Here is an 18,506-nt window from a genome sequence, read left to right as displayed (position 1 = left end):
AACATACACATATACACATATTCACTCATATGCATATATGTATGATTATACTATGCTTAGATCCTCCTATCTGTTTCTCTGAAGGTAGATTACCATCTTCCTTCATAAGTCCAAGTCTTTCCATATTTTTCTAAATCAACCAATTCATCATTTCCTACATCATAGCAATATTCTAACCTGATCACATCCTATTTAAGAGATTGTCTATGAAACTTTTTTCCCAATTTTCTGCATTTTTTCTGTTCTTGGCTACATAGGTTTTATTTATACAAGAAAATTTTAATTTAAAATAATCAAAATTGTCCTTTTTACACTTCAACAATGTTCTCACTTTATAATATAGTTTAAGGTCTGTTTTTACTGAATCTACTTCCTTTACATTTTTTCTCCCTGGTTTCTTCGAAGTTCCTGGCCTTTTTCCTCTAAATAGACTTTGTTGTTATTTTTTTCTAACTCAGTAAAATAATTTTTAGCAATTTAATTGAGATGATATTGAATAAATAGATTAGTTAGGCAAAACTGTCATTTTTAAATTATATTGGTTTCACCTATCCATGAACAATAACCATTACTTCAACTATTTAAATCTGAGTTTATTTGTATAAAAAGTGCTTTGTGTTCATGTTCATATAGTTCCTGTCTGTTTTGGCAGGTATTTTATGTTGTCTAGGTATTTTAAGTGGTCTAAAATATAGGGTGTTCCTAAAGTCTGGACACATTGGCAAAAATGCATGTTTTCAAGAAATGAAGTGAAAGAAATTTTCAACATTTTATTTAATTGGAATATTAACAAATAACATCTTCAATATGATTTTCATCATTTGTGATGCAAGGGTTGATGCGCTTTGCAAGATTCACATGAACTCAATGCAATAACTCCACATTGCCATCAATTTTCCTATGTGTCCAGACTTTAGGGACACCCTGTAATATTGAATAATAAATCAACTGTGACTTTAATTTTGTCTCTTCCACATAGTAAGTTCTACTCCTGCCTTTTATTTTATCTTTCTATGTATCTCTCATTTTTATGTTTCCTAAAAGCAACATATTGTTGAATTCAAATTTTTAATCTGCTATCTCTTTCCATTTTATGGGTAAATTCATCACATTCATATTCTAAGCTACAATTATTTATTGTGTAATTTCCTCCTTCCCATTCTTTCTCACTATCCTTCTGATTCTATTTACCCTAGTGTTCGATTAAGCTAGGTTAGGTTCAGATTCAGATTCGCGCTGGCAATAAGACACACTCCCAACAGAACAAAGTTTTATTGAATGACAGCGGAAATACTCTATTAACCCCACAACCACATTATATAATAATTCCTACTACACAGTTAATGCAGTGACAAAGACAGAGACACAGACACACAGAGGCAACACCTGTTCGGAGGAATACTGCTGCCCAAGGTTTCTCCAAGCTGGGGAATCCCTCTCTTTTCTACAAATGCAGCAACAACAACAAAGGACACACAAAAAACATACAAAATACACTTAATGTTCAGCACCTGCATGCAAGGCTTCTTCAAAGCTGGGGAACCCCTTTTACAGCCTCCTTGGTTGGTCCTTCTGAACGTACTCGCAGGCAAAGCTTCCTTTCCATGGGTGAGATTCCAATGTGCCTGTCCCACGTGGTGACTTTTATAGGACCCTGAACAAAGAAAGTTTTTCCCACCAGAGAGAGGAGCCACCCCTGCCCCCCTCGTTCCTAACAACTGGCTCTTCAGGAATGTTTCTCCAACAGGAAAGGAGTTATTTCCTATCCTTTGTCTGAGGAGTTTCCTGTTCTTTGTTCAGGGCTTATCAGTCTCCAAGTGGGAGAGTCTAAAGGTCTGCAAGGGGGGCAGGGAGCTTGACACATACCTGCTGGGTTTCCACTGTAATATGGAGGATCTTCTCTAATGATTTATCATTCACATAGCCCTCCTTATCCTCTGCTTCACTTCTACCGGCTACCTTACCCTCCTATTCCTTAACCTACCCACCCCTGTAAGACTCTCTCTCTTTTTTTCTTGTTATTTATTTATTTAATGTTTTAGTTTTCAGCATTAATTTTCACAAGAGTTTGAATTTTAAACTTTCTCCCCAGTTCTACCCTCCCCCCACTCCAAGATGGCATATATTCTGATTGCCCCGTTCCCCAGTCAGCCCTCCCTTCCGTCACCCCACTCCCTCCCATCCACTTTTCCCTTACATTCTTGTAGGGCAAGTTAGATTTTTATGCCCCATTGCCTGTATATCTTACTTCCTAGTTGCATGCAAAAACTTTTTTTTGAACATCTGCTTTTAAAACTTTGAGTTCCAAATTCTCTCCCCTCTTCCCTCCCCAACCACCCTCCCTAAGAAGGCAAGTAATTCAACATAGGCCACATGTGTATCATTATGCAAAACCCTTCCACAATACTCATGTTGTGAAAGACTAACTATATTTTGCTCCTTCCTAGCCTATCCACCTTTATCCAATTTTCTCCCTTGACCCTGTCCTTTTTCAAGTGTTTGCTTTTGATTACCTCCTCTCCCTATCTGCTCTCCCTCTATCATCCCCCCTTTTTAAAAATTTACTGCTAAATCTATAATAAATGATAAAAATTATTACAACTCTGGTCTTACCCTACACCCAACAAGTTGGGAGAGTGATGAAAAGCTAGAAATCATAAATGTTAGAATCATATAAACTATAAATTTATCCAACTTTATTGGGAAATAATTTGTGACTAAAGACAAGAATGTGGTTCAGCCTTTCAGTCTTTTCCAACTCTTCATAATCCTATGTACTTCTGCCAGGAGATTTCTTGGTAGACATTCTGAAGTGGTTTGCCATTTCCTTCTCAAGAGTGTACCCATTCCATTTTACAGATAAGGCACTGAAGCAAATAGGGGTTAAATGACTAGTCTAGAGTCAAACAGCTAATAAGTGTCAGGGGCTGGATTTGAGCCCAGATCTTCCTGACTCCAGGTCCAGTGTTCTAACCACTATACCACATAGTTGGAAGATAGATGTCATCACAGTGGGGGGAAAATCCTCAAATAAGGGAATAATCCAAAATGAGTGTATATTAATAATGGCAAGTCATATGTATATACTACCTTTTAAAGTATTTTCCTCACAATATTCCTATGAAGCATGGAATTTTAAAGTTTTATCTCAATTTTACAGATGATGAAACTGAGGCTCAAAGATTTTAAATCATTTCAATTAATCCAAATTCAGGCATTATTCTAGTATACTCCTAATTCTAAAGAGGATTTTCTCTACTGAGCCAAAGAAACCTTTTTGCCCTGGAAGTTCATTCCACCCCTGGACTACTTTTACATCAGAAGTACCCTCTATCCCTGGGAGGACCCTTTGATAAGTTGGTATTGCCAAAACCTCCATTTTAAAGAGGATGCCTAGGCCAACCATGTCTTCATTCCTCTCCAATCTGCACTCCTGACTCTCTGGAATTTCTCTACCAGTGGTATCAAACTCAAATAGAAAGATGCATAAAAGTATCTTCTAGAAAACCAAATATTAACATTATCTGTTGTATTGCATTTAATTTGCTTGTTAAATATTTCTCAATTACATTTCACTACTATTTGAGCCAGACTTGAGAGTGTTTCAGGCTGTATGCAGCTGTCTTTGACCCTTCTGTTCCATACCACGCTCTGACACTGGCTACTTCCATTCCTCTCTCCCATTCTCAGCTTCCTTATGGGATATAAGCTCTGCGACAGGTGGGACTGTTTTTCTTTCTGCTTGTACTTTTATTCACAGCATCTTAGCACCATTCATGGCACATAATAAATGCTAAATAAATGCTTGTTGTTATTTTTTCCACTATATCAGACTTCCTCTCAATATGAAAGATCAGGCTTCCAGGAAGAAAATTGAAGAATGAGGAATGAGAATTCTAGGGTGAAGGAGGGGGAAGGGCAAGGGGAGGTCACTTATTTCATGACTCTCTGCCAAGCATGTGATCTGTTGCCCAAACTCCTAATGTAATGCCTCTTTATGTTCCGGTGGTCTGTAGTATATTCCTCTCATTATGATCATAGATATCCTCACACGGGTACACCTTGTCAATATATAATGCTACTAGGCCCAACTCTTATTACCTACTCTGATTCTTTTGAAAAAAAATAACCATTCAAAGACCTAGTCTGCTCATGTACTTCATCCTACAACCCTACATAAGTACCAATGTTACCACACACATACTTAGTCAGCTCTCAGCTAAAATGGAAGAAGGCTGCTAGAGAAGTTCTAAAATTGCACGACAAAGAACAACAAAGGAAAACTGGTACAAGTGCCTCCATACAGTTTAGGCCTTCACAAGAAAACTATCAGAAACCTATGGAGGCTCTGAGGGTAAATATGCTGGTAGGTGGATAGCACAGCATGGAATCAGCCCACACCCAAGCCACAACAGCAAACAAAGTTACATCACTGCCCAAGAAGCCCATGCGAGCACAGAGCCCAGGTAACCCAAGCCCACACCACAGCAGGAGAGAAGGCTAGACCAGCATTCAGGCAGCATTCATTTCTTATGGTATAATACCTTTCTATTCCATTTCATGGTCCATACAATACCACAGTCTATAAAGCCAATAACCAATTGATGGACCCACTTTATTTCTAACTTTTTGCAGCAATAGAAAGTACTGCTCTAAATATTATGATACATATGGGTCCTTTCCCTTCAACTTTGACCTCTTTGAGGTATATGCCTAGTATTGGTTTCTCTGGGTGAAAGGATAGGTGCAATTTTGTGATCTTTAGACACAGCTCCTAGTTTTCTTTTTATTCATTTTTTATTCTGAACTTATGAATCCTTGGAAAGAGCAACATTATTAAGAAGCTTTCAATATGGTACTTGGTCCATGTAAATCCAAAGCATCAGTCCAAGGCCTTGGGTTATACTTATGCTATAGTGAGCATTTGAATGTCTTTGGCTTTGATTGTTGCTTAATATCCCTGATTAGAAAGTATTCTTGTTCTTTTCTCCCACTGACCCATTCAACTGAACTAAAAGGTGAACTAAATACATGTATATGACATATACAAAGTACCATTCTGCACACTCTGGATGGTATCAGGGTAAACAACTCATTTTCATTGCACTTCAGGTACTTAAAATCCAGCTGAGCAGAAAATTCAGGGTTATAAGTTATTGTATTGAAAATTAGAAAAAGCAAGTTTTTAGGAGTACAAAGTGCTTTTCTGTAGATGAGCTTGTTTTCATGTGTAGGGATTTTGGATGGTTTCAGGGAGAAGATGCCATCTGAAGTAGACACTGAACTTCAGCCAGAATTTCAACAGACAGAGAAGATGAAATGGAAACCTAATGTGGAAGACTAGATTCCAGGCTTAGGAAATGGCTGGGACAGATTACCACCATTTTGATCCTGGTTCTACATCTGGTTCTATGCAGTCAATACAACCTGTCCATTTCTCTCCATATTTGAAACTTTGACCTAATGTACTAGAGATCCAAAACATTCAAAGTACTATCTCAAAGCAATACCTCACTCTGATTTTAACTTGGCATTACCCAGAAGATGTTACTGTGAAAGGCAGTTTGGATGAAGGACATTCCCCTCCTCCATTTTAGGTGACTGAATGGAATTGAATTTCCCTAACCATGTCTATCTGTACCCACTAGAACACTGTTCAAGAAGCCCCTACCTCTCTCTACCAGTCCCCTCACATTGGTGATAAAGAAAACCCAAGGATCCATTGTACAACTATTAATAAGAGAGATACTAATCTCCCAAGGGGTTTAGTCTAGAAAAAAGATCCAAATCCCATATAGTTTCCTTTCTTTGAAAAGTTAAAAAGCTTATAAATACAGATTATTAATATTATTCTTATAACTAATAACTAATGTTATTGTTATAACAAAATATTCTGTATCCCCGGGCAATTTGTCAGTCAAGAAGCATGGAGGTTGATCCCCCAACTTGTTGAGTTCAGTGGAGCTAATTATTCCTAGGGTTTCTTTTACAGACACAGACACAGACATACACACACACACACACACACACACACACACCAGTTAATCCCTTCCTTCTATAGCAAAGACATAATAATTCAAGACACTGTAAAAATTATCTTAGCTTTGTCTAGAACCTATGTTAAAATACAAACAATTAATAAGTAAATTTAAAGATCAAAGAAAGCCTTAGTGGTAATTAATGTGGACCATATGGAAGCATTCTTCCTTTTGAAAGGGGAGAAACAGGGAGAGAGTTGATTGACTATCAAGACAGAGGCTTCTCTAAGTAGACAAAGACCTTTCCTCCCTTTTCTTCTCTTTCTCCAAGAAAGAACAAGACTGTAACCACTAACAGAGACAAAGCTTAGCCAGCATCCTGGAAAGTATCCTCCATCTGCCTCTTCCACCATCTTGGCTACTCCGTGTCCTCAAGACTTTCTAGCTCTCTCCATCTACCTTTCTATAGAGAGAGATTTAACAACTGCTACTACAGTGAAAATCTCTGCCCTTCAGTACTGATCCTGCAATAGCCTGGTCTCTTAACTTTCTGGAAAGAAAACCAACTTGGAGAAGCAAAGCCAAGATGGTGGGGTAAAGGCAGAGACTCACCTGAAGTCTCCCCCAAACCCTTCCAAATACCTTTAAATAATGACTCTAAACAAATTCTAAAGCAGCAGAACCCACAAAAAGAGTGTGAAACAAATCCTTAGCCTAAGACAACTTGGAAGATTGGCAGGAAAGATCTGTTGCACCAGGGTGAGAGAGGAGTGTAGTCCAGTGAAGGCCATGCGAGTGCAGAGCTGGCCCCAGCAAACTAGGAGCAGGCCTCAGGGTAACAGAATCATTGGCAACAGTGGCAGTTTCCTGACATCTCAGCCTACAGAAACCAAAAACAACTTAAAAGGTCAGTAGGAAAGGTCTGTTGCACCTGGGTGAGAGTGGAGTGCAGTCCAGTGCAGGCCTCACTAGCACAGCCCCAGCAAACCAGGAGCAGGCCTTTGGAGTGACTGAATCAGCAGCAGCAGCAGCAGCAGCAGCAGCAGCAGCAGCTTATTCGAGAGCTGTCAGCCCACAGAGAGTAAGGGGATCCAACAACTGGTAAGAAGGAGATTACAGTTAGCACTGAGTCAGGACTCTGTTGCTTTGCCTAAACTCAGATCCTGATCACGTGCCTGGGTGGCAATCACAGGGCAAGTAGGAGCATGAGAATAGCAATGCTTCTGGCCACAATGGAGGGGGGACCCTCCTCACAGTTCCTGAGCAGAAAAGAGTGCTTGTGGTCACTCACAGAGCACAGGCCAGGAGAAGAGTAAACACCTCTCCTTAGATCATAACACCTTGGAAGAACTAAGTTTACAGGTCCCAAGAATTATCTCTGAAAAGAGTTGCACAAAATCCCTGAAGCTTGGGACAATGCACCCTCCATCCTGGGAGCAGGATGGTGAGAGTAAGATTTACTCATTCTCCCTCACCTCCACCTCTTCTCCTTCACTGTAAAAGTTTTTTTGTTGCCTCTTTCATGTGAGATAATTTACCCCATTCTACCTTTCCTTTTCCCTTTCTCCCAGTACATTCCTCTCTCACCCCTTAATTATATTTTTTTAGATATCATCCCTTCATATTCTCACTCAACAAAGAGTTAGACGTCAAGTAAAAGGCTGGGGAAATGAGCAAAAAATGGGGGAAAAAATTCTGACTATAGAAAGTTACTATGGTGACAAAGATGAAAATACACAACCAGAATACAACAAGGTCAAAGCTTTACATCTGATGTTTCCAAGAAAAATGTGAATTGGTTTCAGTCCATGATAGAGTTGAAAAATTATTTTGAAAATCAAGTAAGAGAGGTAGAGGAAAAATGGGAAGAGAAATGAGAGTGTGCAAAAAAAAATTCATGAAAAACAAGTCAACAGCTCAATAAAGGAGACACAAAAAATACTGAAGAAAATAACACCTTAAAAACAGACTAAGCCAAATGATAAAAAAGTTACAAAGAGGTACAACAAAGAGTAAAGTGCCTTAAAAGCTTGGCCAAATGGAAAAGGAAGTCCAAAAGATCACTGAAGAAAATAATTCGTTAGAAATTAGAATGGAGCAAATGGAAGCTAATGACTTTATAAGAATTCAAGGAACAATCAAACAAAACAAAAAGAATGAAAAAATAGAAGACAATGTGAAATATCTCATCAGAAAAACAACTGACCTAGAAAATAGATCCAGGAGAGGTCATTTAAAAATTACTGGATAAACTGAAAGCCATGATCAAAAAAAGAGCCTAGACATCATCTTTCAAGAAATTATCAAGGAAAACTGCTCTGATATTCTAGAATCAGATGGTAAAATAGAAATTGAAAGAATCCACTGATCTTCTCCTGAAAGAGATCCCAAAATGAAAACTACTAGGAATACTATAGCCCAATTCCAGAGTTCCCAGGTCAAGGAGAAAATAGTAGTCTGAAAGAAACAATTTAAGTGTTGTGGAGTCACAGTCAGGATAACACAAGATCTAGCACCTTCTGCATTAAAGGATCAAATGGATTAGAATTTGATATTCCAAAGGGCAAAGGATCTAGGATTACAACCAAGAATCCCCTACCCAACAAAACTGAGTATAATCCTTCAGAGGAAAAAAATAGATATTCAATAAAATAGAGGACTTTCAAGAATTCCTAATGAAAAGACCAGAGCTGAATAGAAAGTTTGACTTTCAAATATAAGACTCAAGAGAAGTATAAAAAGGTAGACAGGCAAGAGAAATCATAAGGTACTTAATAAGATTAAACTGTTCACATTCTTACATGGAAAGATGATACTTGTAACTCATGAGAACTTTCTCATTATTAGGGCAGATAGGAGTATATGTAGACAGAGGGCACAATTTTGAGTTGAATATGAAGGGATGATATCTAGAAAATAAAATAAAATTAAGGGGTGAGAGAGGAATGTGCTGGGAGAAAGAGAAAAGGAAAGGTAAAATGGGGTAAATTACCTCACATAAAAGAGGCAACAAAAAGGTTTTACACCGGAAGAGAAGAGGGGGAGGTAAGGGAGAGTGAGTAAACCTTACTCTCATCATGATTGGCTCAAAGAGAGAATAACATACACACACAATTAGGTATAGAAATATATCTTACCCTACAGGAAAGGAGGAGGGGAAGGGGATAAGAGAAGGGGGGAGTGATAGAAGGGAAGGCAGATTGGTGGAGGGGAGAGTCAGAAGCAAAACACTTTTGAGAAGGAACAGGGTAAAAGAAGAGAAGAGAATAAAAGGGGGGTTGGAGTCAGGAGGGCCTGAGTTCAAATCCAGCCTCAGACACTTGACACTTGCTAGCTATGTGACCTTGTGCAAGTCACTTAACCCCAATTGCCTTGCCTTCCCCCTCAAAAATAATAAGATAAAATAAAGGGAGGTGACAGTTGAATGGAGGGTAATACAATTAGCAATAGTAACTGCAAAAAAAATTTGAAGCAAATTTGTCTGATAAAGTCTACATTCCTCAAACGTACAGAGAACTGATTCAAGTTTATAAAAATAAGAGCCATTCCTCAAGTGATAAACGATCAAAAGATATGATCAGTTTTCAGATGAAGTGTTCAAAGCTATCTATACCATATCAAAAAAATACTCTAACACACAAATGACTGAAGAAATGAGGCACTACCTCATACCTATTAGATTGGCTAATAGGGCAGAAAAGGTAAATGACACAAATACTGGAGTAGATGTTGGAAAAATGAAATATTAATGCACTGTTGGTGGAGTTGTGAACTGATTCAGCCATTCTGTAGAGCAATTTAGAACTATGCCCAAAGAGCTATGAAACCATGCATGCCCTTTTGACCCAGCTACTAAGTAGTCACTATCCCAAAAAAGATAAAAAACAAAAAGGAAAAGGATATACATGTACAAAAATATTTATAGGAGCTCTTTTCTGGGGACAAAGAATTAGAAGTTGAAGGGATGCTCATCAATTAGGGAATGGGTGAACAAGTTGTGGTATATGGTTGTGATGAAATACTATTGTACTATAAGGAGCGATGTTCTCAGAAAATCCTGGAAAGACTTGCATGAGCTGAGACAAAGTGAAGTGTACTGTGCATAAAGTAACAACAGTACTGTAAGATGATGAACTATGGATGACTTAGCTATTCTCTGCAATACAATGATCCAAGAAAACTCTGAAGGACTTATGATGAAAAATGCTTTCCATCCCCAGAGAAAGAACTAGTGGTATCTGAATACAGATTGCAGTATATTTTTTTTACTTTCTTTATTTTTCTTGAGGTTTTTTTGGGTCTGTTTTATTTTGCAACATGACTATTGTGGAAATTTTTTAGATGACTACGCATATATAACCTATATCAAATTGCTTGCCTTTTCAAGGTAAAGGAGTGGGTATAGAGGAAGGGAGAGAACTTGAAACTCATAATTTTAAAAATGAATGTTAAAATTGTTTTTACATGCAACTAGGGGAAAAAATATTTTTAAAAATAATGTTTGCAAAGCAAAAAATAGATAGATAAACAAACAAATAAATGAATGAATAAATAAATAAAAAGAGAGACCGTTGAGGGAAAGAAAGACAACTTCCAGGGTCTTTAGTGCCTTAGCCTCCCATCAGCAGGCAGATGGTACAAACTGTGCCTAAACAATTATTACACTAGAAAGAGACTTACAGAGACATTTCCTCACATGCATTTTCCTCATGAAGGTACTCACCTAGTGCAGGTTGAATCTTTCTAGGGGAGAGTTTTTTCATCCAAAGGCATAGCAGGTAATACTTTCCCCCCATTTTAGGGGAGAGCAGCTGGAACCAGCTTTCAAAATTCAGATGAACCAGTTTGGATATATTTCCTTCATCCTAACCGAACCTTTCCTTTAATTCAGAGCAGAATTTAACCTCCTAGGTAATGTCTGAAATTGAACTCCATGATAAGAGTAGGATGGGGGTGCTGGGCAGGTCAGGAAATGGTTGTACCTATAGTGAAGCAGCACAAGCACAATTTTGAGGTGTTGACCAAAGAACAGGGACAGATTTAGGTGATTTTCAGGAAACACCAGCAAGCTTCTGTGACTAAGAAGAGTCAGAAGTCAATTTTAGCGTCTAGAGAGATTCAGGGATAATCTTTGGGAATTCAGCAGGCACAGATGGGCCAAATGCCTGAAATTCAAAGAGCAAAGATGGGCTTCTGTAGGTGAAGGAAATTATCAGAGGTAGACTTCTAAGGCCACCCAGAAACCATGACTGATTTTTTTTTGCTTTGCAGTTGTTGTTAAGTTGTATCTGACTCTCTGTAGCCCCATGTGGGGTTTTCTTGGAAAGATAGTAGAGTTTTTGCCATTTCCTTCTCCAGCTCATTTAACCAAGGATGTCCATCACCACCTGGAGGACAAGGTTCATGATGGCCCCAATAAGGACAATTATGAGGTGGGGTATAGTCATATCAAAGGATGGATACCCAGTGGGCAAGAGAATAGCAGAACACAGGCCAGATGTACATTGGTTACAGTAAACCTAGGGCATGGAATTGAGTCACAGTCAAAATGGAGTCATTTCCCAACAGCAAAGAGCAGAGTCAGGCAAGAGATTAGAAAAGTAGTTGAGTAAACAAGGTTAGAAAGAAAACCTGAACCCTGAAAGTGACTTTAAAAGATCTTTCCTGACATTCTTTTTCTTTGTGGAGGTGCACAAAAAGTCCATAGGGACCCTTTAAATCCCATTCTACAAGCAAGTTTTTGAAATTTTAGCCTCACTTCTCCTACAAATCAGTCCAAGAATAAAATAAGGAACCTCTTAAGTTGGTGAATAAGGCAGTAGAGGTAAGGAACACGGGAATGGGAAGTGGAAAACATGACTGAGGGACAGGGGTAAGGAAAAAAGAGAAATAAAAGGCAGAATCCAGACAAGAAATCAGCATAACAAAGCATCAGTAGCATGAGGGCAACCTTATACAGTGCCATAGGGGCTGGAAGAGTTGTACAGTCTTACAATTCACTAGGATTTTTGACTGTGTCAGCTAGGAGCTTATTCTGTATGTCCTGCTGGGAACAAAAATTGATCTCAGATTGCAAGTGCAATTCAGCTTAGGATGATAAAGGAGAACATTCATGCTTAGTGGTTCTGCCTGTAAGAGGAAAGGATTTGTGAGGTTAAAATAACTAGATTGCATATAACAGTTCTGAGGCACAACCGAGGCAGAAAAGCCTATGATTTCATCAGTGTAGAGCAATGCTATCAAACTCAAATAAAAACTGCATCCTTGCTGGCTGCATATTGCCTGAGAAAACCACAAATTAACATTAGGTTTTCCTGTATTTTTATTAAATATTTCTCAATTACATTTTAATATGGTTCAGGCAACATTTGGGAGAGGCCACAAGTTTGACACCTCAGGCAAAGGTGATTCCTCTTGGAGAAATTTCCTTCATTAAATTAGAAATTTGAGTTAAAAAAACAAATCCTACCCCAAAGAACAATATCAAATGGTCACAAGCTCAAAAAGAGTTCTTGGAAGAACTTAGAAGGGAATTTAAAAATCAAATAAAAGAGACAGAGGAAAAATTAAGGAAAAAAATAAAATGAAGAAAAGTATGAAAAGAAAATTAACCAATTAGAAAAAGAGATACAAAATCTTGAGGAATAAAATAGCTCCTTGAAAAATAGAATTGGGCAAGAAAAATCAAATGATGTTATAAGACACCGAGATATAATAAAACTAGAAAAAATAGAAGAGCATCTGAAACATCTTATTACAAAAACAAGTGATTTGGAGAGCAGATCAAGGAGAGACAATATAAGAATTGTCAGAGTACATGAAAGTTATGATCAAAAAAATAATCTGGATACAATATTACAAGAAATTTTTGAGGAAAACCACTGGAAGTTCCAAAACAAGAAGGTAAAGCAGAAATAGAAAAAAATCTACCATTCACTACCTGAAAGAGATCCCAGGAGAAACACTTACAGGAATATCATAGCCAAGCTTCAAAACTCCCAAGTTAAGGAGAAAATATTACAAGCAACAAGAAAAAAATTTAAATACTGTGGAAAGACAGTTGGGATTTCACAAGACCTAACAGTTTCTACTGTAAAAGGCCATAGGTTTTGGAACATTATATTTCAAAGACTGAAAAAGCTGAGGTGGCATCCACAAATAACTTACACAGCAAAGCTGAGTATTATCCTGAATGAAAAGAAAAATGAGCATTTGACAAACTGAAAGACTTTTGGGTATTTGTAACAAAAAGACCAGAACTGAATGGAAAGTTGATATAAAAGATCAAGAAGGAAAATTCATAAGGAAAACATCAAAGACTAATTATAAGGCACTCATTAAAGTCAAACTGCTTCCATACATACATACACACACACATGTGTGTATATATGTATATATATATACATATAAATGTTATCAGTATTCTTAAAACTGTCATCATTACTAAAGTAGTTTAAGAGAAAGTTTGGGACTGAGTTGTGCATAATGGGGTAATTCTAAAAAACAAGATTGGATATGAAAAGGCAAAAGTGAGCAACTGTGTTATAAAAATGGCACCTAAAAGGAAGAACCAATACAGAGGATGCAGGTGAGGGTGAAGGGCTGGTAATGTTGGAACCTTACTCACATCTGGGTTGAAGAGGAAACTGTGTACAGGTGGGAGGGTGTAGAAGTCTTCTGAACATGTTGAAAGGTGGAAAAGCTGAGGGACAGGTTGGGTAAGGGATTTTAGAGGGGTGTATGTATTGGGATTTGGGAGGGTAGGGAGGAACTTTTGGAGGGGTGGGTACTATAGTGAGAGAAAGGATGAGGGGAGAAAATAAAGTAACAGGGATAGGGTAAAAAGAGAGGTTAAGAAAGAAAATTGTGAGTAAAATTAAGATGAAGGGAACAGATAGCAATCATAACTTTGAATGTGAATGAGATATTTATAGCAGTTCTCACTGTGATGGCAAAGAACTGGAAACTGCAGGGATCCCCATCAATCGGGAAATGGGTGAACAAGTTGTGGTGTATGGTTGTAATGGAATACTACAATGATCTTAGAAAGACATGGAAAGACTTGAAGAAAATGGTGAAGAGCAAAGTGAGTAGAACCAAGAGAGCATTGTGTACAGTAACAGCAATATTATTTTGAGAATGACTTTGAGTGACTACGTAATTTTGACTATTATAAATACACAATTTAAAAATGAAGAATATATAAAGAAAAATGCTATCTGCATCCAAAAGAACATTGATAGATAGAAGTCTATATAGAAAAATTACATCTATCTATGATCTATCTATATAAATGTGTATATATGTATGTATAGTATATAATATGTATTATTTATATATATATGACATATATTACATATAAATATATACAATGGTAGCCATCTCTAGGGTGGTATGGAAGGGAAGGAATAAATGAAGGGGAAAAAAGAAATTTACATGGTAACTTTATTATGTATTTAAAAAGAATAGCAAGTTGTACATAATAAATTTGCAGTCTCATGTACAATTATATTTTTAATATCCTATGTTATGAAAATGCTTGTCTTATTCCATAAGTTAAAAATAAAATTTTAATTAGCAATTTGCAGTGTTACAGAGATGCCTGAGGCCCTGAAAGATTAACTGACTTCCATACCTCTACATCTAGTACATTAGAGACAAGACTAGAGCCTAGGCGTTCCTGCCTCCAGGACTAGTCCTCTATCCAGGATGCCATGCTGTATATCTAAAACAATTAAGAAATTTTTTTAAAGTATTGAACGAAGGACAGATAATTAAAGGTTACTCAGCTTTACCTGGACCATTTCCCCTATCAAACTCAGGAGCCTGCTTTAAAAAGAATGTAATCCGTTTCACTGAATCCTTAAAAGCTTGTATTACTTGTTTGTTCCTCAAAGTATATATAAATGGGTTTACACTGGGGATCACAGAAGCTGTGAGCATGGCAACTACCTTATTCAAAGCCACTCCATCATCAGCAGATAGTTTGACATATTGGAAGATGCAACTGCCATAAGTCATAGAAACAACAATGATATGGGAGGAACAGGTGGAAAAGGCCTTGTTCCTTTGCTGCACTGATGGGAATCTCAGAATTGTCCTGATGATGTATCCGTAGGACAGAAACACCAAGAGTAAGGTGATAATGAGTGTAAATACAGCAAAGAAGAGAACCATGTTTTCTATGAATTTTGTGTCTGAGCACACAATCTCCAGCAGGGGAAATGCATCACAGCCAAAATGATCAATGACGTTGGAGTCACAGAATTCCAACTGGAGGCCCAGGCTAAGTGGGGGGAGGATGATCATCAGCCCAGTCAGCCAACAACCCAAGAGGAGCTGGTTACACACTCTGTTGTTCATGATGCTTGTGTAACGCAAGGGGTTGCAGATGGCCACATAGCGGTCATAAGACATGATGGCCAGAAGGAAAAAGTCTGTTGCCCCAAGAATGATGACAAAAAATATCTGGGTGAAGCAAGCATTACGGGAAATGGCATTGTCCCCAGTTGAAATGCTGTAGAGGTATCTAGGAATGTAAGTATTTGTGAATGAGAATTCTAAGAAGGAAAGATTTCGAAGGAAAAAATACATGGGAGTCTTAAGGTGGGGATCCATCAAGGTGAGGGTAATGATGGTGAGATTGCCAATTACACTCAGCATATAGGTGAGAAATAGAAAAATGAAAATCAGGATCTGCAGCTGTGGGTCATCTGTCAATCCCCGTAGGATGAATATGGTTATCCCTGTGTGGTTTTGCATCTCTGACTTATGACTTCTGGTTGACCTGTATTTAGCAGAAATTGAAACAGCACTAGAGGGTGACAAATTAGTAAAATGAGTAAAGAAGAAAAAGGAAGCTAGTTACTCACATATATTTTTGAATAATTCCAATATTGGCATTGCTTCTTTGAGTTGTATACCAGGGTAAAGGCAAGGCTTTTTTCCAGAGTCACACAATCTCAGTACTGGAAGACTGCCTAGAGTTCATCTCTTTGAAGGCACACCTGAACAGGAATTCTTACTAGAGCATCTCTGACAAGTGTTTATCTATCTTTCTCTTCAGTGGTGAAGATCCAACTGGTTCCTGAGGCAGCACAGTCCACTTCCTATTACCTAGAGCCATCCAGAAGTAGAAAGGCCCTCCTTCTTCCCATCACTTAGACGTACCCCAAGATGGATTGCTTCTTCAGTCATTCTGTTCCTTTTTCCTAGAAGGGGAATTAGGACTTGTTGGAGCTGTAATAGAAGAGATTGCTATTTAGCCATATAATGAACTAGATGGCCTCTGATTTCCCTTCCTACCAGGAGTGAGTCAGTTGTTAAATTTTCAGCATGAACATTTATTTAAACCTCAGAAATCTGCAAACACTACAAATCTGGGCTTATTTTATTCTTTTGTTTATTGACTAGATTTTAGAAACTGATGGAGAAAATATTATTGATAAATATTTATGCAGTTTAAACTTAAAAGTGTATCATACCAGAGCAGCTAGGTGGTGCAGAGGATAGAGCACTGGCCTTGAAGCCAGGAAGACCTGAGTTCAAATCCAGCCTCAAACACTTGACACTTACCAGCTGTGTGAGCCTGGGCAAGTCACTTAATCCCAATTGTCTCCCCCCAAAAAAGTGTATCATGCTCCAAAGATTATTGCACATTTACTGGCACATTCCAGTATCTCTGTCATTGATTGCCTCTGATTATTACTAAATATTTGGTACTGTATTTCTCTGATAAGGAGAAAGAGGGGAAAAACTTAGCTTTACCTCATGGAGCATTATCTCTCTGTCCTAGACAATGAAATGTGGGGAAGTATTCTTATCACTGATGCAGATGGATGTCCATTTGAGACTCTTGTATAAAAAAAGATGGATCTCTTTTGGACTGTGTAGAATTTGGATACTAGGTATGGCTGATTGAAAATGGAAAGTTCTTTGACTCACATTAGTAAAACAAAAACCTATTGTCTGAACCCTCTCACAACCTGACCCTCTTTATGGTACTTAGGACCAAAGTGTCAATGCCAATGCCAAAGGGTGTTCTTGGATAAATAACTCCAGGCTTTGTACTCTTCTGAGGGCATATTCATATGACATGTTTTCCCCCTCATTTAGGGTTCATTAGGGTTTTCCCATCTGTGTTCTAAGGGTGTAGGATGGAGGAAAGAAGTGTTGTCAGGGAGAAAGCAGAAAGGACATGTAGAACTCTGTTTCCACAGTCCCAGTATCCCCTGGAGTGGACTGTTTTGCTGAATAACCTTTAGACCATGTGCTTATCACTCATTTTCTTGGAGTAATTTACTACTTGCCACTGTGCTGGTGGATTGTCATTAGCTCTATCAAAGCATGTGTGCCTGTCTCTGATTCTCACTTTTCACTAACCCAACATACCAATATTGCTGTAAGCCCTATGCTGAAGCATTTCTACTGAAAGTATAATCATTATTAAAAGGTCACCAAAATCTCTCCAAAAGAGTTCTGTTTCCTACCCTGAGTTCTGTGGTTCAATGGATCTGTGATTTGGGTTTTTTTAAATGTGTTTCCCTATCTCACCCAAGCTAAAATTACCATCATCACTCATGGATCCCTATTCCAGACCTGATCAATGTGTAAATTTTGATTCTTCTCTGTTTCTGACCAAGAGAAGCTTTGACCCACTTTGTTTCTACGATGACCTAGTTTATTTCTCCTCAGGCAGCCTGGTGTCCTCCTTGCTCTTGGGGGCTCATCATACTATACTAGACTTAATGTGGACACCCCATTGACTTTAGCCTTACTTCAGCTGTGAACTTATGACTTTCAAGCAATCCACCAGCTTCAGCCTCCCTCACAAGCAGGGATTGCAGGCAGGCACCCTCACACCTGGCATTCTGTGATTTTTTGACACTGCTGGTGGTTAGGCAGATTTTTATTAAATTAAATTGTGTTAAAATTTGTCTCTCAGATACTTCCACCCATTACTCCTACTACAATGAAGACTCATAGCTATCTCCTCTCTGCTAGCACTTTCCTTATCCCATCTGCAAAAATAGGCATTCTTCAAATTCACCAAGGAAACAAAGACTATGAAAATATGCAAATAATAATTACTGACATTTAGATAGGCTGAAAAGGCACTTTCCTCAAAATATCTCATTTAATAAGTTAAATGTTTATGCCTTCTGTTTCAGGGCAGAGAAATTTAGTATGGTGGTTTGTTAGTTCAAAGGTTTTGGACATCCAGTGGTAAAACTCAGAATTCTCTTTCTCCTACAGGCTGTTGGTGGACTGCAGGAAGGGAAAGAGCAAAGGTTATTCAAAGAGATTCCATTCCTGGCCAGTCAAGATAGCTTGTTCCTTTGTTTTTGTTTCTTTGACAAAGTGTCAGATAAAAACCCTGCATTTGTCCCAGCAGTGTCCCTTTGCTAGGCGATAGCAATAGTCAAGTATCCCTTTCCTCTGGTGAGGGCATCTCTTTGCTGATGCCACTTCTACTGCTTAGTCTGTCTGTCCAAGTGATTTTTAAAGTCATATGGCAGGCAATCCAAC

The 18,506-nt window shown here is 38.1% G+C and overlaps 1 protein-coding gene across 1 annotated transcript; it reads right to left on the bottom strand.

Moving 5' to 3' along the window:
- Positions 1-14,759: 14,759 nt before the first annotated feature.
- On the bottom strand, positions 14,760-15,743 carry LOC118851292 (olfactory receptor 6C2-like). The gene has a single exon (XM_036760755.1). It carries the CDS (start codon positions 15,738-15,740, stop codon positions 14,760-14,762), a length of 981 nt encoding a protein of 326 aa, XP_036616650.1. The 5' UTR covers positions 15,741-15,743.
- Between the last annotated feature and the right edge of the window lie 2,763 nt (positions 15,744-18,506).

The sequence above is a fragment of the Trichosurus vulpecula genome, chromosome 5 (assembly GCF_011100635.1).
Source record: "Trichosurus vulpecula isolate mTriVul1 chromosome 5, mTriVul1.pri, whole genome shotgun sequence".
Lineage (NCBI taxonomy): Eukaryota > Metazoa > Chordata > Mammalia > Diprotodontia > Phalangeridae > Trichosurus > Trichosurus vulpecula.
Note: the sequence above shows the minus strand (reverse complement) of the source record. Positions and strands in the feature narration are given on the sequence as shown.

Excerpts from the sequence above, each read along its gene's own strand:
- LOC118851292 (XM_036760755.1), bottom strand. The coding sequence starts at position 15,740 with ATGCAAAACCACACAGGGATAACCATATTCATCCTACGGGGATTGACA.